At 41.2% G+C, this 24,174-nt stretch overlaps 1 protein-coding gene and 1 long non-coding RNA gene across 2 annotated transcripts in view; one reads left to right on the forward strand and one right to left on the reverse strand.

Moving 5' to 3' along the window:
• wdr26a (WD repeat domain 26a) overlaps positions 1-14,915 on the forward strand; it is a gene marked incomplete at its 5' end in the record, with an annotated part of 16,175 nt that extends 1,260 nt beyond the window's left edge. Inside the window, 14 exons of the mRNA XM_083762012.1 lie at positions 15-149; positions 1,080-1,179; positions 1,437-1,493; positions 2,611-2,747; positions 3,630-3,727; positions 5,264-5,420; positions 5,736-5,874; positions 6,973-7,113; positions 7,239-7,358; positions 8,895-9,040; positions 9,450-9,528; positions 9,842-9,971; positions 11,845-12,039; positions 12,607-14,915. Of these exons, the coding sequence (XP_083618138.1) occupies positions 15-149; positions 1,080-1,179; positions 1,437-1,493; positions 2,611-2,747; positions 3,630-3,727; positions 5,264-5,420; positions 5,736-5,874; positions 6,973-7,113; positions 7,239-7,358; positions 8,895-9,040; positions 9,450-9,528; positions 9,842-9,971; positions 11,845-12,039; positions 12,607-12,629 (1,657 nt within the window). The 3' untranslated portion in view covers positions 12,630-14,915. The remainder of the gene's footprint in view (positions 1-14; positions 150-1,079; positions 1,180-1,436; positions 1,494-2,610; positions 2,748-3,629; positions 3,728-5,263; positions 5,421-5,735; positions 5,875-6,972; positions 7,114-7,238; positions 7,359-8,894; positions 9,041-9,449; positions 9,529-9,841; positions 9,972-11,844; positions 12,040-12,606) is intronic.
• Positions 14,916-19,582: 4,667 nt separating this feature from the next.
• LOC310856247 lies at positions 19,583-23,004 on the reverse strand. Its single transcript, XR_014569061.1, has 3 exons — positions 22,851-23,004; positions 20,438-20,588; positions 19,583-20,053 (listed from the first exon to the last, which is right to left on the reverse strand). It is a non-coding gene; the product is annotated as an uncharacterized lncRNA (long non-coding RNA).
• Between the last annotated feature and the right edge of the window lie 1,170 nt (positions 23,005-24,174).

Here is a 24,174-nt window from a genome sequence, read left to right on the forward strand (position 1 = left end):
CTCCTCGGCCCCAGGCTGCTGCTTGCGTCCAACAACAGCACGGCCGCACAGGATGCCAACAACACCGTCAAGAAGAAGAAGCGTCTCTCTCAGTCCGAGGAAGATGTCATCAGGTTGATAGGGCAACATCTACACGATTTAGGCTTAAAGTAAGTCCTAATAAATAATACACCCTCGGCCCTGTCCGTCTATGTCATCAATCACGGCCAAATATGAAAGCTGTCTTCTTCTATTCAGCTGTGAAATTATAATCACCGTCCTCAAATCCCCAATCACTGAAATCGTCGTGTTGGAACATGTCGACAATAGTCTTGTTGTTGACATGTCATGACATGTCTCTCATAAAACGTAAATGGACGCCACTGTGTAGAACCGGGGTGTCCCCGTCCCTCATACACTTATTATGGTGTTTTACTATTAAAATGTAATAGTTAGCATAGTCTGGGGCGATCACAATACATTTAGAGCTTAGTCACAGCAGTGTTGAAAAGTAGCTTGCCTTGTTTATGTTAAATCTTTGGTAAAGGGCCTACTTTACTTGGCAGATGGCTGACACACACTGACACAGTCACCTTTATTGATCTGTTTTCGAAGACTTGAGCCATGATTCATGCTATAAGGATACCAGTTGCAATTCCAATCAGTGTCATGAATTGATCATGAGCACTGAGACTTGTGAGCCATCATGCCCAATGATTCATGAGAAATGATGACACAAGTTCTTCTTGTACCAGTCAAAGTATCATGAGACTTTCACGCTTGTCATGTAAAATTGATGTTTTACTCCAGTGGTTCTCAATCCTTTCTGGATCAGGGCCCATTTGAAGATCTTAAAAGCGTTCTTTTAACACACACACACAAACACACACACACACACACACACACACACCCCAATCTATATATTAATGTTATATTATTCATTAAAATCTTAATGTTTTTCCAATTATTTGGGGGTCCACTTGCAGTATCCGTTGTATGGTCCCCGGCCCACAAGTTGAAAAACAGTGTTTTATTCAGAATGTCCATGTCCTACAGCCAGACAGAAACACTGTTTTATTCAGAATGTCTATGTCCTACAGCCAGACGGTGGACTTGTTGATGCAGGAGTCCGGCTGCAGACTGGAGCATCCTTCAGCCACAAAGTTCCGGAATCATGTCATGGAAGGAGAGTGGGACAAGGTTATTCAAGTCATCTTAACTTACGCACGCACGCGCACACACGCACGCACGCACGCATCCATAACCCTATACTACATCTATAATCACAGGCAGAGAGGGGGTATATGGGTTTTATGTTACAAAAACACCTTTGGTTGGTGTATAATTCACTGTGCTCCCAATCTCTGTCACTCTTATTCAAGTTATTTATAGATTAATTAACAGTGTAACCTGCCTTAATTTATTTTTAATTAAAATACTTAATTTTTTCCATTTAGGCTGAGAGTGACCTGAATGAGCTGAAAGCATTGATGCATTCACCGAGCGCCATCGTGGTAAGTGGAAGGACTGTAAGCCTTGAAATGCTGAAGATTATGTAAATGATTGTAAAACATGATGTAAGGCCATTTATCTTAGGAATTTCATAGGAATTCAACCACATCATTATGTGGTTGAAAAACATCCCAGTACACATGTAGCAGAGTAGCCCTGCCTATAGCCCAGGAGCAGTGGTGTGTTCTACCGTGTTACGCTACATAGTATACCGTCCGATTCTTTTTTTGAAAGAAATCAAATCGTATCCAGTAACCATCCGAGGAAGCGTATCTGATATTAGCTTGGGTCCCAGCCTTACTCGTCTCCAGGAGGAGGGGCTGGGGCAGCAAGAATGTTAACTTCAGTTCCATTTTTCATGTGATAATGTGATGTCTGAGGTGAAGGCGAATGTGTGACTATTGTCTTGAGGTGAATACCAGAACGCTCGCCTCAAAACACAGTCGACTCGGGCGTACAGCCGGCGGAACGGTAGAACGGTCTCTGCCTGGTATTCCTAAATGTAAACTCGGTAAACTAAAGGTTAGGTTAGGTTTAACAAACGGTTATTCCTAACCTTAACCACTGTAAAACAGTGCAAAAACCTAACCCTATTCCTAAACTTAACCCTGGTAAAACTATTCCTAACCCTAAACTTATATCGAACCTTATTCTCAGTAAAACTAATACAAGAATACATGACGTGTGTGGGAGGGAATAATTATAATATAAGCTATAGAAATATGTTTTTTTCATTGATTAAGTTAGATTGTGCTCTATGAATAGCTCTCGGTTGCTAGGCGATCGACCAAACAGTAAATTAACTAGAAGTTCATAATCGTTTCCATGTTGCAGGAATAGCAGATCGCTATTTCAGCTGTTTTTTTAATTATAAAGTATAAAATTATTACATTTATCAGTAATTTCTTTGTATATTTAAGCCAGATTTGATTATGAAGCCTAAAAGTCATTCATATGTTCCAATGTTCAATTCCCAAAACACAATTAAATCGTTAATCGCAATTATTTCCAAGACATAATATTGTCCACACACACACACACACACGCACGATATCATGACGGCTTCAGTGTTTGCCATCGTTCATCCTTTTGTACTTCTCATCTTTTAACTCGCTGAAGCGTATGAAGTTCCTGCTGCTGCAGCAGAAGTACCTAGAGTACCTGGAGGACGGCAAGGTCCTGGAAGCTCTGCAGGTCCTCCGAGCTGAACTCACTCCTCTCAAGTACAACACGGAGCGCATCCACATCCTGAGCGGGTAAACCTGCAAACCCAGAGCCTGATGCAAAGTCTTTAACCCATTCTGGGCCGGGAACCCCTTTCAAGCGTTATGTTACACTCTAGCTATTGAAAAATAGCAGATCTACAAGCCCATAGCACGGCACCGGCACTCGGTGCCGTGCTATGAGCTTGTAGGTCTGCTATTCTTTTTAAATCGTGACAATGTGGCACAAACCTTTGAATATATATTCTTTCTTTAACGTTAAAGTTGACATGAAGTTTAAAATGCCATGTTAACTCCTTCTAAAATGCATTTCCATCCATGTTCTGTGATTGTTTTTAAGAACTTATATTCTTCTGATGTTATATCCTTTTCTGAATGAGGTCCCGCTTCGAAATCTTGAAAGCGTTCGCAGACTACCCGACTGTTTTAAGCGGTTGTTATTCGGTATCACAATTTTAACTTATTTTTATTTATTATATATACACTATATATAATTTTTAGTGTTTTGCCAATTATTTGCTGGCTCACTTTACTTGTTTGGGAATTGCCACCATAAAGGTGGCCTTACACTAGCCGATAATCGGGCATTTTTGACGCTCGGGGGTGCCCGACTCAATCGATCTGCTCGGGGCCGCTCAAAGCGCGATCGGGATCGGCCGTGTCAACATCAAGACGATATTTGCTCTGCCCCGCTCCGATTATCCTGTAGTGTGTGGTGTTATCAGATTTCAGATTGGAAATAATCGGCTAGTGTAAGGCCACCTTAAGCCTACAGTATATCTACATGTGGTTGTCTAATGTCAACAACTGACCTCCTAAGCTGGCCAATGTTGTTGTACATTAGCAGTAGGTCTGGGCTGTTGTTTTATCAGAGTGTTAGTGACTAAAGAGGATGTCATGTCATCTCCTTGGAAGGTACCTCATGTGCAGCCACGCAGAGGACCTGCGAGCCAAAGCAGAATGGGAAGGCAAAGGAACCATGTCCCGTACGAAGCTCCTAGACAAGTTACAAAGTGAGTATAGTTTTATATGCATGGATATGAGTAATGCTCTTATTTTTATGTCATTCTACGTGCTTTGACTGTGTACATCATTTGTAGTCGATAACCCAGACAAACATCTGTCTGATGTAATAATAGTAAGACTGTCAAAATGATCGCGTTAACGGCGTTAATCAATTGCGTTAAAATATTTTAATGATTCTTGACCAGTGTTGTCCCTGAACATGTGTGAACGTCAGTCTCTTAACTGTGTCCCAGATTTCCATAGTCTTCTAGGCGAAAACCCAGCTAAAACACACCCTAAACAGGCCTTAATTATTAACAAATTAAACGTAATCACACTCTGATGCGCACAGCTCAGAGTCACAACTCTATGATGAGGTGCACGCCGCTCGCACTGATCCAAGACACAAGTAGAACATGTCATGTTCCGACCCAAAAACACTGAGGTAAACTTGATAACGTGCCACGCTGCCACCGAAAACTAGCTTTCCATAGCTTATTATTTTTGCGTCGAGGAGCGCTGTGTAATGTCGCCTCGGCCAACAAAACGCAGCTCTCAAGTTATTGAAGTGAAGCCTGACTTGTGCTTCGTCATACGATGTGTTGCATGCTGAGAATGGTTGATCTGCAAGCTCACAACGTGTCGCATCCGGAACGCATTGTGAGCTTGTAGATCGGCTATTTGTAGGTATGCGGAAATATGCAGGATGTGAGATGTTACTTCACAATAAAAGCATTTCAGCTTTCACAAGTTGAAAATAACTATTATTACAGTATCAGCATATGTGGGCATATTTCATATAGCCCATATATGACGAAACAGAAGCAAAGTGGAAAATGATTAGGCCTACTGTTTCGGTGGCATTTCACATTGCAAAAGGGTGCAGGAACAGTGGGCACCTAAACATTGTGGGCACCTCAGTGTTAAATTGGCTTTTTTCCCCCCTCCAATGTAAAATAAATGAATAAGGAATTCATTTGTATAATGGTAATGGACATATTGTAAAAGTTGTCACTTTATTAATCCCAAAGGGATTTCTTTTAATTTGTTTTTGTTTGCATTTTTATAAAACATATTTGAAGAATGTATTTTACGAAAAACAATCAAACAACCCTACTCTGTGGTTCTATGGACTTTTGACAATAACTCGCAGCAACGTATGTATGTGTAAGTGTGTGTGTGTGTGTGTGTATATATATATATTAAAAAAAATATATATATTTATATATATATTTTATATATATATATATATTTTTTTAATCGTAAAAATGTGCCACAAATCTTTGAATATATATTCTTTCAGAGCGAACTTTTTTTTTAACTCAAATCTTTGCTTCTGGGGGAGTCCCTGGAACAACATATTTTCAGATGGGGGATCCGTGGCCAAATACAGATAATTCTGGGGGTCCTTGACATAAAAAGGGTTGAACACCACTGTCATAGAAACATGGGTTTTTCAGAAAACTGACTTTGTAGAATCGTCTTTAGGTCTAAATGGGCTAGTATGATCCAGTCTGAATGTGACCCTTGGCTTGTCTGTCCAGCATACCTGCCCCCGTCCGTGATGCTGCCGCCTCGCAGGCTGCAGACTCTACTGAGACAGGCGGTGGAGCTGCAGCGAGAGCGCTGCCTCTACCACAACACCAAGCTGGACAGTGGCCTGGACTCTGTGTCTCTCCTGTTGGATCACGCCTGCAGCCGGTAAAGACCTCACTCATTCCCCTCATTCCCCACACCCTCCCTCTCTCTCTCCTCTCTTGGCTTCCTTTACAATCTGTCCATATTTGGCAGTGCGCTGTCATCACCGTTCCCGACCCATCTCTGTACCTCCAATGTCCTTGCCCCTTTCTTGACAATTATTATTCCCCCCACCAGCTGTGCTCCTGCTGCTCTGTATCATCTATTTTAACTTTGATCGCTGCACTTCACAAGGTTGTTTCAGTGGCTGCATGAATGACAAAGCAGAAACCTTGCCTAGATTGGCCCCTCTCTCACATGGTTGTGTCTTATCTACAGGAAACAGTTCCCCTGCTACACCCAGCAGATCCTCACTGAGCACTGCAACGAGGTGTGGTTCTGCAAGTTCTCCAATGATGGCACCAAGCTGGCAACGGGATCCAAAGACACCACAGTCATCATTTGGCATGTTGACACGGTTAGCAACACTTCCGTTACGATTCGTATGACCCAAAGTAAATATCACCAGCTCTGTGGCCTTGCGGTTAGTGTCCGTGGCCGGGATCATTCCAAAGACAGAAATTGGGACCCAATGCCTCCCTGCTTGGCACTCAGCATCACGGGTTGATTGGGGGTAAGTCCCTGCACATGCTAGTGTCATGTCCAGGAGGTGTACTTGTACATCATGTCCAGGAGGTGTACTTGTACATCATGTCCAGGGGGTGTACTTGTACATCAAGCTGCCTAACGCTACAGAAACTGCCCTATTAGTCCAGTCATTATAGGCCAGAATTAGGCTAAACCTAGAACAAATTGCAACAGTAGCAAACTCAACTGATTTTGTATCTTACATATGTCCTGAATAACATACAAAAAGTCCCCTGAAATTGTCTGAGGGGAAAGTGTTGAAAATGACCTGTACAGTATGGCCACCATAGACATCCAATATAAGGCAAATAATTTCAAAATGTCCTTTTGCTTTAAGTAGCATGTGACATGTCAAACTAGGGTGTTTTCACGATGCTGAGTCCATTCCAAGCATTAGTTTTGCATAAAAACACTCCTTGGGCTAATAACAGTCATAGCCGTCATCACAAATGTGATGAGGTCAGCACACAAGTGGCTATGGCCGGTATTAGCCCAAGGACTGTTTTTATGCAAAACTAATGCTTGGAATGGACTCAGCATCGTGAAAACACCCTAGTTTGACATGTCACATGCTACTTAAAGCAAAAGGAAATCTTGAAATTATTTGCCTTATATTGGATGTCTATGGTGGCCATACTGTACAGGTCATTTTCAACCCTTTCCCCTCAGACAATTTCAGGGGACTTTTTGTATGTTATTCAGGACATATGTAAGATACAAAATCAGCTGAGTTTGTTTTTTTTGCAATTAGTTTGAGGTCAAATTACATTATTACTGGACTATATGGGCCTCAGGGCACAGCAAGGCTTACTACTACTACTACTACTACTACTAAGTAAATATCAATGTTAAGTGCCAGATTGTCTCGGTAAAGTACATGACAAGACCTGATTGACCGATATCACTGGTTTTCCCATTGACTGGACAGGAAACCCACCAGCTGAAGCTGATGAAGACTCTGGAGGGTCACGCCTACGGTGTTTCATACCTGGCATGGAGCCCGGACGACGCATATCTGATCGCTTGCGGCCCCGACGACTGCTCTGAGCTGTGGCTGTGGAATGTGCAGGTAACCCTATAGCCACCATAGACTCTGACAGTGGATTGAAACTAATACTTTGCTGCTTGCAATGATGTAAATTGCGCTCTGGTTTCATCTCCCACCCCCTGCGTCTCTTGTCTCCGCCGACCCAGACGGGGGAGTTGCGGACAAAGATGAGCCAGTCTCACGAGGACAGCCTGACCAGCGTGGCCTGGAACCCAGATGGCAAGCGCTTCGTCACGGGTGGCCAGAGAGGCCAATTCTACCAGTGTGTGAGTAGTTAATCAGCTCTGAGGCCCACATAGTGTATTTGTTCTGTAATGTCTATGACAACGTATATCATTAGGTTCCCAAGTTGCATCGTTCCCAAGTAGGCCGGTGGCCGACTGCGACGGGCACGTACAGGTCTAGTGATCCCAAAGAACCAAACCCAAAGTTGGGCAGGTGCTGAGTGATGATCAGTACACTGAGGGCTCTAATTGACTTGTTGTTTCATTGTAGCAAAGACTGAGGAAGAGCGTTTAGCTCGAAACATCACAGCAACATTTTCTGCAATAAAGCATATTGGAGCCCTCAGTGTGCCAGCGTTTATTTTCTTTTTATTGTTATAGAGGGTATGCGTGAGACATCATCATCATACCCGGAAGTTATGCAGGAACGCATAACGGAGTGTCAAAAACCTACTTCCTGGCCTTGACAGCCCATACATCCAAACAGAAAAGTCCTATCTGATTAAACAACGTTAACTCACTTTGACACTGGATTTGCCACTCACTTTATGCATGCACATATATATATATAATATGAACCTTTATTGAGAAAAGGATATACCCTTGAGATGTATCATCTCGTTATCGAGGGGGTCCAGCAACATGCAGCAAATACAAGTACATTCATACATACATAATCGAGGACAAAACAAACAACAAAGCTCTCCTAAAACTAGCCGCTCCCACCCCACCTAATCACCCGCAACATAGTATCAATACATCAATATAGTCATGTAATGATACAAGTATGTAAAGATGTAAAGATGATGAACATACAGAGGAAGCCAAACAACAGGCCGAGCACTATAACAGACATGCAAATGCGATATCCTGCATTAACAACATTGTTGATGAATACACAGAGTACAGACATGCACATGCACCTTAGTCGTTAGATGACAGCAGGTTGAGGTATAGTAAATTCACAGCATGATGTAAGAGACAGAGAGAACAATTAGAGGCATTTAGAAACAGGAGCATGGTGTTTGAAGATGAGTAATGATGGACACTTATTACAAAATATTGAAGGAGTTAATGGATGGAACTGGGGAGATTGTTCCAGTCGACAGGAGCTTTAAATTTAAAAGCACGTCGACCAACTTATTTTCTGATGTTGGTGGGGACTATAAGGTCTAGGTTTTATGGTGAGCTGAAGGGACGTAGATATTGTTTTAGATATTCCGGGTAATTAAAGTATATGCATTTAAAGATAAATGGTAGCCAGTGAGAGTGTCTTCGAGCTTTTGGTGTTAACCAGTTGAGGGACTCATACATGGTACAATGGTGGGTCATATAGGGACACCTCAGTATAAATCTACAGAGATTGTTATATGTTACGTTGAGGGGATAGAGGTGTATATCGGAGGTATTTTGGTAAACAATGTCAGCATAGTCTAATATTGGGAGAATTAGTTGTGAGATGATTATTTTCCTGACCTATGTCTATCTATATAATATGATGATTCAAACTGCTTACTAATGTAGATAAGTGTTTTGAGTGGTTCTTTTTTCCTTCTTTTTTTTTGCCCTGTTGCCCAGGACTTGGACGGCAACCTCCTGGACTCGTGGGAGGGAGTACGAGTCCAGTGTCTGTGGTGTTTGAGTGATTCCAGGACCGTGCTGGCGTCAGACACACACCAGAGAATCCGCGGCTACAACTTTGAGGACCTCACGGACAGAAACATGTGAGGCAATCGCACGCCTGCAACCAACGCTAAATATTACCGCCTGATTATGATTAGAGCTCGACCAATGACTTTTGTCAAAACATGTTTCTAATTGAGAATAATTTCACTTACTGCCAAATAAATAATGCTTTTTATTTTTTTACGTTTCAATTTTTTTTGGAAACCTTTGCCTAAGTGGTTAGAAATCGGGACACACTGGCTTCATAATTGCCGATACCGATGTCGTCATAAAAAGTCAAATAATGGCTGATATAATGTCGGTCTGATTCCAACGATGACCCTATTATATTATATTATTATTAATTTATTAATATTATATATTATATTATATCCCGACCAGCACTAATAAATAAGCACAAGCATGTGTGCGTCTTCCAGTTTGACACTGTGTCGTGTGCCATTACAGAGTGCAGGAGGATCATCCCATTATGTCTTTCACCGTCTCAAAGAATGGAAGGTTGGCTCTGCTGAATGTCGCTACTCAGGTGAGCAGCTCGTATGTACTTTACGTCTTATCACGTATGGCGCTGGTTCTCAATGTGGGGTCCTGGTGACCCCAAGCGGTCCTTCCACCCTGTGGAACTCTCTTCCAGTAAACACTGGACTCTTGAAAAGACACTTATTCTCTCAGGCTTATGGCATATACTGTAGTTGTTGATTGTTTGTTGGTACATTTTGTAAAGCGTCCATGGGTTCATGCTATATCAATTCAAGCTATTATAATTATTTTGGTACTTTGGTGGACACGTCCCAAACGTGTGGATCTGGATAAACTATTAACTTGTGTGATTATTTTAGGGAGTGCACTTGTGGGATCTGCAGGACCGTGTTCTGGTGAGAAAGTATCAGGGAGTGACACAGGGCTTCTACACCATCCACTCCTGCTTTGGAGGACACAATGAAGACTTCATCGCCAGCGGGAGTGAAGGCAAGGCCTCCGCATGGGGAGCTTTCTATTAACCACTTGCTATCACTCTTAATTAAGAGTTCTATATAGTTAGGATTATACACACTCGAGTTGGCTATGATTTTGCCTCGGGTATTGTTTCTTGTACCGTCACCTTAGTAATACAAATACATTCTTTCACTGCTTCTACAATTTCCGTAATGCTGCAAATAATTAAATCAGTAATGAATCCTGTAGCTTTAGAGACGCCACAGAGCCGGATTAACACTTTAAAATAAACTGACCATCAGCCACCTGAACAATGTCCAATCATGGAGCCAAATAAATAAATTAACACAATTATAGCAGGCAAGCAAATCAACACTAAAGGTGGTTGCACACTGGACACGTTTCTCTGAAAATCGATGGAGAAACGCTGCTAGAAATCCAAAAAACACGCTCTGTGTGCAGGGACCTTTAAAGGTCCATTTTGACTCCCTTTACGTAGTAAAATCAATGTCTCTGTTTCAAACAATGCATCCGTGTCACTCTGCTCACTATTGTGTCCTTCATGTTGGCATGGTTGTAATGTTAAGCAATACATCCACTAGAGTGCAGTGCAGAGACGAAAGGTTTCTGACAACAAACATAGTGAGTGACCGTTGGAGTACTGTAGGTCATAATACCTAAGAAAGAGCTGTTCTGTAATAACTCCCTTTGCCAGGGTGAAGTGATATCATATGTTGTTGCGTTAGCTGTTGGCAGAAACCTCTTCTCTCCATATACTACTAACATTTTGTGGGGTTTTTTCTCAAGTTAGCGCCCTACTTGGACATACTACAGTGTCACACAAAAGCATCAAAAGTAGCAGTTCTGAAAGGAGATTTCCACCTGCCAGAGACAATTATGTGAAACGTTACTCTTAATTCTTCTGATGACAACAGTAATGATGTTGTGGCAGTGAGCGCAACATCCAGCTAGTTGCCATTTAGAAGTAACTCAAGTGTCTGTGGGTTGAATCAATACATCTCTCAAATTCCCAACTTGTTTGTTAACAAAGAGCGAGTGGAATAGCTTTAAAAGTGTGTGAAAGGCCGGGGTCTGTCTGTAAAAGGTAAAAATGTTTCTTAACTGATTAAACCCTAATATTCTGTCGAACCAGTGTAGCGATCCCCAAGGCTCTATAATTGGTGTGCTTTGCAAGACAATTTGTTTTACAAATCACCATTATAAATAGTGATCCAGCAAGAGTAACTTCTGTTTTAAAATTACACATCAAGTGTAGATTTCCCTTTAAGCTATTTAGCAAGTTCCCAAGTAGGCCGGTGGCCGACTGCGACGGGCACGTAGTTAAATAAAAGAAGAAACTGTAATATTGAAATATTCTAATTTCAACAAAGAAATTGTAATATTGAGATATTCTTAAACCATTTCACCAAAGAAACATCAATGTTAAAATATTATGGGTAGATAACACATTGGTATTGGGGTTAACTGCATAATGACATGCTATGATACCATCTACACCAGTGTGGTCTATACAGTACGTATAGGGACCCTCAGGGTTCCTTGTTTTACAGTTCTGTGTGGCGCTGATGGCCCTTTTCGTAACCCAGAACATTTTAGAACCTTAAACTTTGCACAACCTGTGAAATTCACAGGGTTTTTTTTCCTTTGTTTCGAACGTAATCAGAACGACACCTGAAGGTGGAAAATAAATCATTAAAAAAAAAACATGAATTGTGGGCTTGTAGATCAGTTCTTTTCACTATTATTTGAAATTGAGCCGTGTAGCGTGTGGAAACAAATCCAGAACCCTGTGATATAGGTTTCGTGGTGTGAAATGAGACACCAGAGCTATGGCCACGTCCACCGGTCAACACCCAACTCATATTATCTCACCCTCCTCCTGCAGATCACAAAGTGTACATCTGGCACAGGCGCAGTGAGCTGCCCATCGCGGAGCTGACGGGACACACCCGCACAGTCAACTGTGTGAGCTGGAACCCTGTGCTGCCGGGCCTGCTGGCCAGCGCCTCAGATGATGGCACCATCCGCATCTGGGGGCCTGCACCGTTCCTGGATGTCCAGGACGCAGAGGGACTAAATGGTATTGACACAAATGACTGTGGTGTGATTGGCCTGCAAGAGCTCGACCCGTTAATATAAGACCTGAGAGGCCGATTCCACAAATGCCTTCTAAATCAGTAGTTCTCACTTCACACCTTCATGTATAGCTTGTATAGCAAGTATGTCTGCTATTTTTGACTAGCCGACGCAAAAAAATCTAAGGTTACACAGAGTCGTTCTCACAATTTTTCATGGATCCTTTTTTCTTTAACAAAATCTAAATTATTCAAAAGTTTTCAAACACTTAAAATATAGCAGATATAGCAAAAATAGCAGATATACAAGCTGAACCACTGTTCTTCTAAATCCTACGAGGTTTCTGAAAAGAAAGAAAATGTCCAGAAAGGCAAAGCGATCATAAACCAGCTCCGCTGTGCTTCACACAGCAGCTGGTAAAAATTGTATGTTGCTATATAATACAGTATACAGCTCAAATCTATAACACATGCTTTCCTGGTTCTAACGGGCTACGCTAGTAGGTGCGTTCTTAACTTTGCAGCCTGGAAATGTGTACTTAAGAACACTGACCCCCTGCTCTCTCCTCCAGAATGTTCCAGCATGGACAGCTGATGGTGACCTCGGGAGCCGAGGTCACTGCATTTCTCAAGTAAAAAAAAAAGAGAATTGAGACTATAGACTCTGGAATGAATGAAGCAAACTTTTTTCAGTTTTGAGAGCTGCTTCCAGGAGGTTGGGCCAGTTGGTGCCATTTGGCTGGGCGCCAAGATGTCAAACCAAGATATCAAGACAAAAAAAAAGAAAAATCACTTGAATGAAACCACGGCCAACCAGCAGACAGACACCCTTGGGACCTGGCACCTCCAAGCTGTGTAGCTAGCAGTATCTGACGAATGATGTTGCATCTCCACCTGTGTGGACCTATTGTCTCTCACAGAGCTACTCCTAGGACCACCAATGCTCACCTGCCTCCACCTTTTATTATTTATTATCAATGATATTATTTATTCTCATAATTCGTGCATTGAATATTATACGCTGTTGAGTGGCAGTGCTTGGTGGAGGGTATTTGTGGCGCGGTTGTTTTAATTAGTTTATTCAGTGCTGCCTCTGAACCGCTCAACTATACTTGTTTGAGGAAGCTGAAAAAAAGAAGAAAAAAAGATTCCCCCCCCCCCACAAACACACACCACCTGAAAGTTTTTGAGCAAGATTTTTGCAAACTGAAGGACTTGAAGGAATTTGAACTGATCTAATTGGATCAACTTGGATGTAATACCCACCGAAGAGAATCTTGGAAACACTGTCAGTTTATCCTTTTTTCCCCCCTTTTTCTTTTTTACAAGGGGAAAAAAAAGTGTGATTTATCTGATAATTTGAGCTTTTTGGTTATGGTTCGGAGGTCTTCTATTTGACCGGTGTGTTGCATAGGAACGCATAGGACTACCTGCTTCATGGCTAAATAGTATTTGATTTATGCTGTGGCGGATACCGTGTTATGTCCTTGCTATACCTATTCAAGCATGTTCAGTGGTTAGCTGCCTTCTAAGATTATATAAGAAAACTGTTTGTTGTGGAAAAGAAGTTTAAATTTGAAAGGAGTTATTTCTATCCGTTTTACTTGGCTGTTAAACCCCCACCGCTGCATTTCCTCGACCCTGATCGATCTGGTTTTGTGTGTCAACCCGCTGTTGTATCCCCATTAACCTCACTATGAGCCCTATAGCGTCTCTCTATTCTGGGCATGTAATAAGGCGAAAGTAGTAGATTCACATGCTCACAGTCACTCGCAACACGTCGCAACGCAGGGTCTTGTGAGCTTGTACTGTACATCGGCTGTTTTGGGCAGAGATTTGGGTGGGAAAAAGGAGGGGGGACCAATTGCAGATCTCCTGGGGGACCCCGGTCAACAAAGCATAGGGTTTACCTCCACATGCTCTTCTTGCCTTCAGTGTGTTTTCCTTCTCACCACATCTCATATTTGTATTGTTATGTTCCTGTTTTGTCTTTATTGGTCTTTGGTGAATTGTATTTTTTCCTTTCTTTCTTTCTTTTCTTTTTTTTTTACAGGTTTTGTGTGTGTTTTTCCTTTTATGTATTCAGATTGATCCTGGCATAAAATGTCTTTTAAAAAGTTTTACTTTGTTCCATGTATCGCCGCGTTTGTTTGTTTCATTATTTAGTTCAGTGGATTTCTTCTGCCATGTAACAGTTAATGGACACATTTTGTACACGCGTGTATCATAGGACTATGATCTCGTACGAATTGTTGTTTTCTGTTGGAGAATCATGCAAATGAACCCTGCCTGATATGATGTTTTTATGTATAATATGTGCTGTATAATTGTATGTTTATGGCATGTATTATGAGACTGCACACACACACACGACACACAGAACATTACTTCTGCTGTGTCACAGATGCAAACAGGCGTGGTCCTGCCCAAAGGCCCTCCCGCTTAAACCAGCAGGTCGTGTTTAATCTGTTACAGAACATACAGTTCACACCGTAGTGGTACACATACGTAAGTGGATGTACACACGCACACACTCACTCAACAACACATGACAATATAAATCAAACACTAAAAGCAATCACAGATGTGGTGTTCTGTAGGTTCTGCTTATACAGGTTTAATATTTTTTATTTTTCATTTGTTTACTTATAAGTATTTTTTTGGGGGCTTCTTGTGTTCCCCTTTCCTTGCTATAAGTTGGCTTGGCAAAAACAAGAAGCCAATTTGTTTGCAGCGAGGTTCGCAAGAATCCCTTTTCTTTTCTTTTTTCTTTTGCATTTAAATGTGTTATTACAAAAAAAGTGATTGTACTGTTCTGTATTGTGTAGGAGAAGTGTTATGTATGCATATTTTAAGTAAAGCATTCAGGGGTTTAAAATGGCGATGGTTTGATTCTTGTGTATGGAAGGGCAGAAGTATTTTATTATTTACATTGTAGCCATTTAGCTGACAATTTTATCCAGAGCAACTGCAGATCACCTACATTGCAAGAAACCAATATTAACATACCGTCTGAAATATTTAGAAAAATCTGGAATACAGGGCTGCCTCTCTCACCCTTCTCACGCAATTTTAACCTTTTACCATGTTATTTTCTACTCTCAGTAGAACATTTTCCAGTGACACAGTTCTATTCTGCCTCTGATTTACTGGCGAATTAACCAACCCAACGAACATACTACTTAAAGTATAATGACATTTTGAACATTTGGCCTTATTGGTGGTTAATGGTACCCCAACTTTCAGCAGCTGTCAAAAAGTCCCCTAGGTTGTCTGAATAGTCTATGTTGCCAGATTTGCAAGAAAACCAAGTGGCCAGGCACAAATGAAAATAGCAGATAGATCTACAAGCTCACAGCGACAGTCACATTGTGATGTTGTACATCTGTTATTTAAAAAGATATTAAGAAATATTTTGAATATCTTTTAAACATTTTAACAAAAATGACACAATATTTTCAGGTGGATGTCCGTGGACAATTACAGTTGCTTCACATACAGTACAACAGAAATAAAAACAGCATGAAACTTTCAAATGATGGAAAAGACATTCCACAAATGCTTAACAGTTTTGAAGTGGTTCTTAAAAATGTCCACATAGGCTTTTTTCATCCGTACTTCAGTTTTCAGGCCACAGAGGAGTGTGTATAGGGAGACCGGTTAGGGCTTAAAGGGCCACTTCACCCCTTTTGCAACCAGATCTTAATAAAGTGATGTTTGGGAGACAAGAAACACTTGGGTAAATGGTAAATGGTGCATTTATATAGCACCTTTATCCAAGGCGCTTTACATAGATTGTGCATCAATTCACCCATTCACACACACATTCATACACCGAAGGCGGTGGAAACCATGCAAGGCACTAGCCAGCACATCAGGAGCCCCCCCCCCCCCCCCCCTTGGGTGTTTTTATGTGGGTAATATGTGTTTTTAGATATGTTAGTATTTGTGTCTGGTATGGACACTGGTTTTACTGTAGGATTACTACAATGACCATAATGCTTTGCTGCACTCACCCCACCTTGTGGAGAGGGGGAGGGCTGTCTTACTGAGACAACAGTAGGTTACAAGTTCGAACCCGGGCTCCCCCAGAGAGTTGGTGTCAAAGTGTCCTTGAGCAAGACACTGAAACCCGAATTGCTCCTGATGTGCTGGTTGGTGCCTTGCATGGTTTCCGCCGGCTCCAAGCAGAGCCTCGCAACGGGCCTCGCAGCTAAGATGCACGCCTGGAACTACTTGGACGCAAAGCTCTACGACAACTTCAACGCCTCGCTTTGGCGGAAGCTGGCGGCCCTCGGTCCCGCCTGCGTGGAGGAGGAGGTGAGCCTCATGCAACGCGACAGGCCCAGGAGAGCCTGATGCAGAGCTGCTTTGGAGACGGGGTGCTGCAGCTCCGCTCGGCAAAGCAGATCAAGAACAAAGAGCTGCGGCAGTACCAGCCCAGCGACGGCGTCGACATCATGGGCTCATGATCTCAAGCTCATCATGCCAGAGATCCAATACAATCATGATCTCCTGAACGCGAAACACAAAGGTTCTCCGCCTTGATCTGCCTCCCTGGAATCTGATCAAGGACCCCCAGGCGACCCCAGATGTTTTGTATGACGAATTCCTCCAAGTGTTTGCGGTAATCGCACATGGAGGAGTTCCATCATTATGTGCTAAAGCTGCTCTCTCAGCAAGATTCCATCCCAGAGTCCTCCTCCACTGACAGGCTACACGTTTCTGCACTCATACAGGTATTTATGGTCACATTTTCAGTTGAGAACCCCCAAATGAATGTTCTGTATATATTTGGCCACGGCGAGGACCCCCATCGGAATAGCTTTTGTGCCAGGGACCCCTATAAGAGTCCCTGTATGTATTTAATATTTATTTAAAAAAAAAAACTTTTTGAAATTAGGCACATTTAATAGTGCTAAATTGGTTAAACTGATTTAGATAGTATATTAACTCATTTTGTTGGGGACCGCAACAACCACTTTGTCAAAATGTCTCCCTCTGCTGGTGGTTCTCTGAACTGTTTAACGGAGGTTCATGGTGACAAGAGACTACGATACCATACCATAACATACCACCTTTATTTATATAGCACATTTAAAAACAACGTTGTACCAAAGTGCTTTACAGTAAAACATAAAAAAACACAACTTAATTGAAAAACCACAAACAACATGCAGTGTCACATTAAACATCAAAACATCTCAATAACTACTTTTGTTTCAATTCCGACCATTCCTATCAGACTTTTAGGACTTTAGGTCCTTCTACTTTCAACAGTTCCTAGATATAGGCCTACCCCAAAAACATTTTGTTTCGGGCATTAACCTCTTATAATTGTTTTGTGTTTTTAAATTAGATTTTCTTTTTAATATATTTGATTTTTTTAAATTCCAAACCTGGCAAAGCGACACGTTTTGAGCCTGTAGATCTGCTACTTTTGCTACTTTTAAATTTGAATCCTGAAAAGTAACAGGTTTCCTACAGCTTTAAGTCCACAAATCTGAACTAACCCTTTAAGTAAAAGTAAATGTACTTAAGTTACTTTCCACCACTGCTTCTCAACAAACAACAACATTTCAAGCCAGCAGGAGACAATGTTATGCTATAAAGCTTCTCATACAGGAATGCCTTTAGCCTATACCTAAAATCACACAACACGACTATCTTGACCACTTCAGAACTTTCTTCTCAGTTCGTTCCCACTTCGTTGGACAAAGCTGACTTTTGCAGCAAACAGGTTAGTTTGCGTCCAATATAAATCTGCTATTTTATTCATATTTTGTACTTCACGGAGTTGGGGAGGGATAACATCTCACGGATGTAAATAGGGGCCAGCCCATTTAGGGCTTTGAACGTGATTAAAATAATCTTAAAATCACATCTGGTGCTCACTGGCAGCCAGTGCAGATCTGCTAGTATTGGTGTGATATGGTCCCGTTTCTTAGTGTTTGTCAGTAGTCGAGCGGCAGAGTTTTGTATGAGTTGTAGATGGGAAGTAATTTTCTTTGGAAGGCCAGAGTATATGGAGTTACAGTAATCGAGACGTGATGAAATGAGGGCGTGAATAACAGTTTCGAGATCCGGGGCTGAGAGGAATGTCTTGGTTTTGGCTATGTTCCTTAACTGGAAGTAACAGGATTGGACGACTGTTGTTACCTGTTTCTTGAAAGGTCTGAATCAAAAATCACCCCCAGGTTACGGGCTGCAGGAGTAATATTGGTGGAGAAGGAACCAAGTTGAGATGTCCCAGCAGAGCAAATTACTTTCACGTTTAAGGGAGGTTTTGTGTTCGCGATGCTGTACAGGTGGCAGGCAGTTCGAGGCGAATGCCACGGTTCCGTTCATGTAAACGTGTTGTCATTTCAGCCAACTATATAGTTGCCCCGGCGGGTACAGACAGAGATCCACTGTAACACAGCTATAGGCAATGCTAGCAAGTTAGCCACTGTTTACAAAAAACAGAGCAATAATGAATGGACAGAGCTGCTTTAACTGAAGGCCACCCTGTAACACGCTACAATGTGCCTTCATTGTGTGCAGTGTACCGTAGTTATGGTTGATAATTTTGCTACCATGAATAGGAACTTGCTGTTCCAGCAGTAGTTGTAGTAAAACCTTGGTTCAGAAACAGCTTTAAAATGGTCACATCTTTACAGGTGACGTTGTAAAAGAAGTGGGTGAAAGTGTATAGCTCGCTCCACCATTTGTAGTTTGTCAGGAAAGGGAAAGAAGAATAGAGGTAAAAAGAAGAGCAAAGTAAATAAGACTGTGGAGTGTTGCCTGCAAGCACGTACAGTCGTACACTAACACGGATAGAACAGGTAAAATACATAAACAAAGCCTCCTGATTAGTAGAGAGTGGCTCTGTACTTGGTCTGCTCCTTTTCCCTCTACAGTCACCTAACCTCTTATTATACTGTTATGCAAGGTGTTGGGAACTTGTAGATCTGCTATTTTCGGCTAATGTTTCTCAGATTCAAGTTCAAGTGGGTCCCTGACCCCCTGTTGAAGACCCATGAATGTAAACCCCTTGTGGTGTTTTCGTTTCTTCCGTTCTTTTCGTATAGGCACACCACTCCAGAGAGGTTCTTCTACATTGAGGCCTGTGATGATGGCTCCAATGATGTCCTTGCTATCGACAGGGTCAGACAGACAGACAGACAGACAGACAGACAGTCTTTGACTGACTCCTGAATCGCTGAATGTATGTGTGAATGGAATAAAGGACAGTTATTTGGATTTACCCAAGCCTTTCAGGGAGGGTAATAATTCAGAAAGAAGAACAGCATGATCAATACACTGTTACAATTTCCACACTTTTGCATATTTACAAATAAAGTACAACATGGTCTTGTATTTGTGTTTATTCATCTGGTTGATTCAGACAAGACAATTTAGCACATTTCAAAGGCAGTTCGAATTGGTTTACACAAAACATTAAGAAGACAAAAGAAACACAAAGGGCATTTGAAATTTTGAATACAATTTAAAATTGTTATAAACCACTTAAGCATCATATAGGCTATATGAGACAAATAGGGAAAATACCCCATTTTCAAGTTAAAAATGTATCACATCGTGATACCTTGTAGATCTGCTATTTTTAAATTCTAAGTTAAAATAACATTTTAATTTGAAATTTGACCAAAATAGTGACCCCATAGTTAAAATCGCAAATGCAAAACAGGCCACTCCTGCAAAATTTGGAAGACAATCATATAGCTAATCATAGCTATCAATAAAAATTTGATGAGAATGTGCGTGTAAAGTTTGACTGAGATTTGCTGGGATAATAAAGCAGAAAAAAAAGACAATACAATTACAGCGCATCCCAAGAAAGAAAAAACAGCATCAGCTTTGATGGTCTCTCTCCTGCATGAAGTTGTTTCCAACCAGATTTCACTCGAAGTCGCGAAGGTAATCTCCAGCAATCCAGGAAAGGTCTACAGATTGGCTTTTCAACAATTCATTTGCATAACTCAGAAACTGCTGCGTGGGGTTCATCATGAAACGATGCTGAAAATACATCAGGTGGATAAAGATTAGGATCATCTGAGAATAAATACAATTTGTTGAACAGAATGTGAGTGCTGGCATCGTTCTCTTTGTTAAACTGATATAAACTGTTGCTCAAAGCTAAATGTAGTGTCAGTTATAGAAGTGGACGAATATATTTAAAAACAATACAGTAGGCCTATATTATAGTCACAGAATGTACAGTAAGGTTACTGTTTGACAGTGCTGAGCCTCCCTGTAGTGAGTGGAAATATGACAAAGTTGACTTCTACTGAAAGCCTTTCAGAACTCTCGGATGCGTTTTCTCCATGGTGCATGAGCTTTTTAAATTAATTGCTAAAAAAGACAATTCCAAGATATGTGGTCGTAGAATATCTGGGTTACCTGGTAGGGAGTCTGGGACTTGTTGTGGAGAACCAGGAAGAGGACTCCGTTGTTCATTCCGAACTGAAAAGTGCCATCAACCTTGAGGCTTTTTGGCGGTGTTTTGAAGCCGACCTGGATGTAAATCGGCAATTGATTGCCTCCTTGCATTCTGTAGTATAAAAAAAGAGGATGTTATTATGTATATCATACATGGGCAACTGGCAGCCCATGGGCCACATGGGGCCCCCACTTTAACCTACATGTATAATGTGGCCCTCAGGTTAATATCAGAATGCTGATATTCTGATATTAACCTGAGGGCCACATCAGAATACTGTGCCTCCCCCTGGCCAGTCGGGGCGCCTGATGGAGGGGAAAGGAACTGGTTGGAATAACGTGTTCCTTCCACGCGCTACGTCCAACCAGGGAAACTCCCCCCTGTCAGGTGAAAAGAAGCAGCTTGGACTCCTCATGCATAGAGGAAGCATGAGGTCAGTCCACTGCTCCCCCAGGTTGGCGGAGGGTGTGTAGAGACCAGGATCAGGATTAGATAATTGACACAGGGGTGAAAATGGGTTACAAAATCGTGGTATAAAAAAAAATATATATATCATAATACTGATATAACAGTATTATTGTTACAATTCCAGCCGTGAAAACATGGCCCACATTAATTACTTGTCCAATGTATTTGTATTTAGTTCATAAAGTTAACCTAACTATAATTAAATCATGGCATTTGAAAGGTATTTGAAATTTAATAAAAAAAAATACTTTTCAGGATTCCAATTAAAAAATTGCAAAAAGCTAAAAGATCTCCAAGGTCAAAACGTGTCGCAGTGCGACCTTGAAGATCGGCTATTTTTGCTACAAAAGTAATATGCAATGTGGCCCTCTGGAGTGAGTGTGGAACTGTGGCCCTCTGGAGTGAGTGTGGAACTGTGGCCCTCTGGAGTGAGTGTGGAACTGTGGCCCTCTGGAGTGAGTGTGGAACTGTGGCCCTCTGGAGTGAGTGTGGAACTGTGGCCCTCTGGAGTGAGTCTGGAACTATAGTTGCCCTCTGGAGTGAGTCTGGAACTATAGCTGTCCAACAGCTTTTTTCCAAAGGCTGTGAAAACACTGCTCAGTTCACATATACGCACGCACACACGTGCACACACACGTGCACAGTGAAAACACTGCTTGGTTCGCATACACGCACACACACTCACATATGACTGTCCTATCTGGCAAGTGCAATATAGACTATGGGCAAACGCAATATGATATAGTATATGCAATAGCATATGGGCAAGTGCAATAGTATATAGTATATAATATATTCCCCCATGGTCCCCTCCTACTGTTGATGAATTTGCATATGAATTGTATGATTGTGTGGTCCCCTTATTTTATCATTTTAACAGTGCATTAGAATATTTAATATTTATTAATGGATTGAGATGACTTGACTGGACTGGACTATGACGGACTAACAGTTTTATGCCATGAAGTTTTAGCCCCTTCAGTGTTTTTTTCGTTGTCTAACCCTAACCCTCTCTTGATACTGTTATATGTTGTGCTGCACTAAACAGAATTTCGTTGTATGTCTCATACAGTGACAATAAAGATCTTATCTTATCTTATCTCATAGTTGCCCTCTGGAGTGAGTGTGGAACTGTGGCCCTCTGGAGTGAGTGTAGAACTATAGTGGCCCTCTGGAGTGAGTGTGAAACTATAGTGGCCCTCTGGAGTGAGTATGGAACTATAGTGGTCCTCTGGAGTGAGTATGGAACTATAGTTGCCCTCTGGAGTGAGTGTGGAACTATAGTGGCCCTCTGGAGTGAGTGTGGAACTATATTTGCCCCCTGAAGTGAGTGTGGAACTATAGTGGCCCTCTCCATCTTCAAAGTTGCCCACCCCTGATGTATATGTACAATGTATTCTACTGAGGAAATTCATCAATAAAACACATGTATGGAGTAATTTTGAAAAAGTATAATAATTTGAGGACATTGATTAAGAGTATGGCCATTGGAGTAATCTTGCATTACAGATCGTAACGTCACTAAACGTGTAGTTAGTTATGAGATAATCTATATACAAGAATCAGAATTTATTGTCACATTGCAGGTTTACAGGTGTAAAACTGTGTGTGAAATTATTTCTTTGTTCCATAGTTTTTGTTATTTCCATAGAGAAAGTGTTAGTCCATAATACAAGTATATAGTTGCACCGCTCAGTTCACACGCCCGGGTCAGATGTTTTTGGAGGTCCTGGCACACTCACACGCACATACATACCGTAACCGTATGCAAATACAAAGATTTTGCACATTAATATTAGGATTCCTTTGTATAACCCATCCAGCACCGCACCACTCATTCTTATGTACACTCATCATAGTAGAACACCCCCTCCAAGCTGGGCCTCCTCAGTCACTACCACTCACTTGTATGCGCACTCATGGTAGGCCTGGGTCTTGTCACCACCGATTCCCAACACAGAGCCTTGTTTCCACTGTACAGTCTTGACTTCCCCTACATCGACAAGAGTCATGGTTTCTCCCTTTAACATGGCCATTGTTGTATTGTTGGGACCTGCAAGAATCAAGAAAACGAGACAAACTGAATGGAGACGGTCAAACCTATAAATAGGCTATATTTACTGCTTACTGAATGCATTTGTTAAACAGATTTCCTGACTGACACCTATACTATCTACTATAAACTAAATTTTTTAACTATAAAAACTAAAGCTAAACTGTAATTACTCATCAACTACCTAACACTAAATAAAACGCTAAATAACTGTCTCAATATCACTTTTTAATAAAGCTGTTTTATATGTTCCTGGCGGGCAAATTTCACTGCGATAACGTGTGTGACTAATTGTACGACTTTGACTTTGAAATATAGCTAGAAAATGTGGTCATTTTGTATGTTGTTGTAGCCAAAGATTAGCTATTATGGTATCATTTCCATGTTTAGATTTCAGGCTGGTACCTGCAGGAATCTTTAAATTCAAGGATTAAGAAAGTGCAGGTGGTAAGAACAAGTATTCAGTCAAACTGAAATGTGTAATGTAGGCTATTTATTTATATATTTTTTGTGCTGTTTTTTTGTGCTGTTTTTGTCCTGAAATAGAATGAAAGGCTTACAAACGGACCCCATGGGACATTATAAAATAAGGATAATTTATTTTTTTAAATAAAATAAAATCTTTAGGCCTGTGATGTCATAATGAAACTTGAAGAAAGTATCTTACAAAACAACAAAAGTTAATTTGCTGTTAGAACTATTTGTATAGGCTATACACAAGGCAAAACTACCTTGGTATAAATCTTTTTGAAACAAATAACAACATTCGCAGTCACTAAATAAATGCATTGAATGAATGCAAATAGCCTATGAAGTACAAAATATAAATAAAATAGGAGATTTATATTGGACACAAACTAACCTGTTTGCTGCAAAATTCAGCTTTGTCCAACAAAGTGGGAACGAACTGAGAAGAAAGTTCTGAAGCGGTCAAGATAGTCGTGTTGTGTGATTTTAGGTATTCCTGTATGAGAGGCTTTATAGCTTATTATAGCACGTCATTGTCTCCTGCTGGCTGAGAGTTCACACCCACTTGAAAATGTGGTATGAGGTATTTGTACTTGAGTATTTCCAATTTCCAGTACTTTTACTTCTACTCCACTACATCTCGGAGCCAAAAGTTGTACTTTTACTTCACTACAATTATTTTGAAAACTTTAGTTACTAGTGGCGATT

The sequence above is a fragment of the Protomyctophum parallelum genome (assembly GCF_964188405.1).
Source record: "Protomyctophum parallelum genome assembly, chromosome: 3".
Taxonomy (NCBI): Eukaryota; Metazoa; Chordata; class Actinopteri; order Myctophiformes; family Myctophidae; genus Protomyctophum; species Protomyctophum parallelum.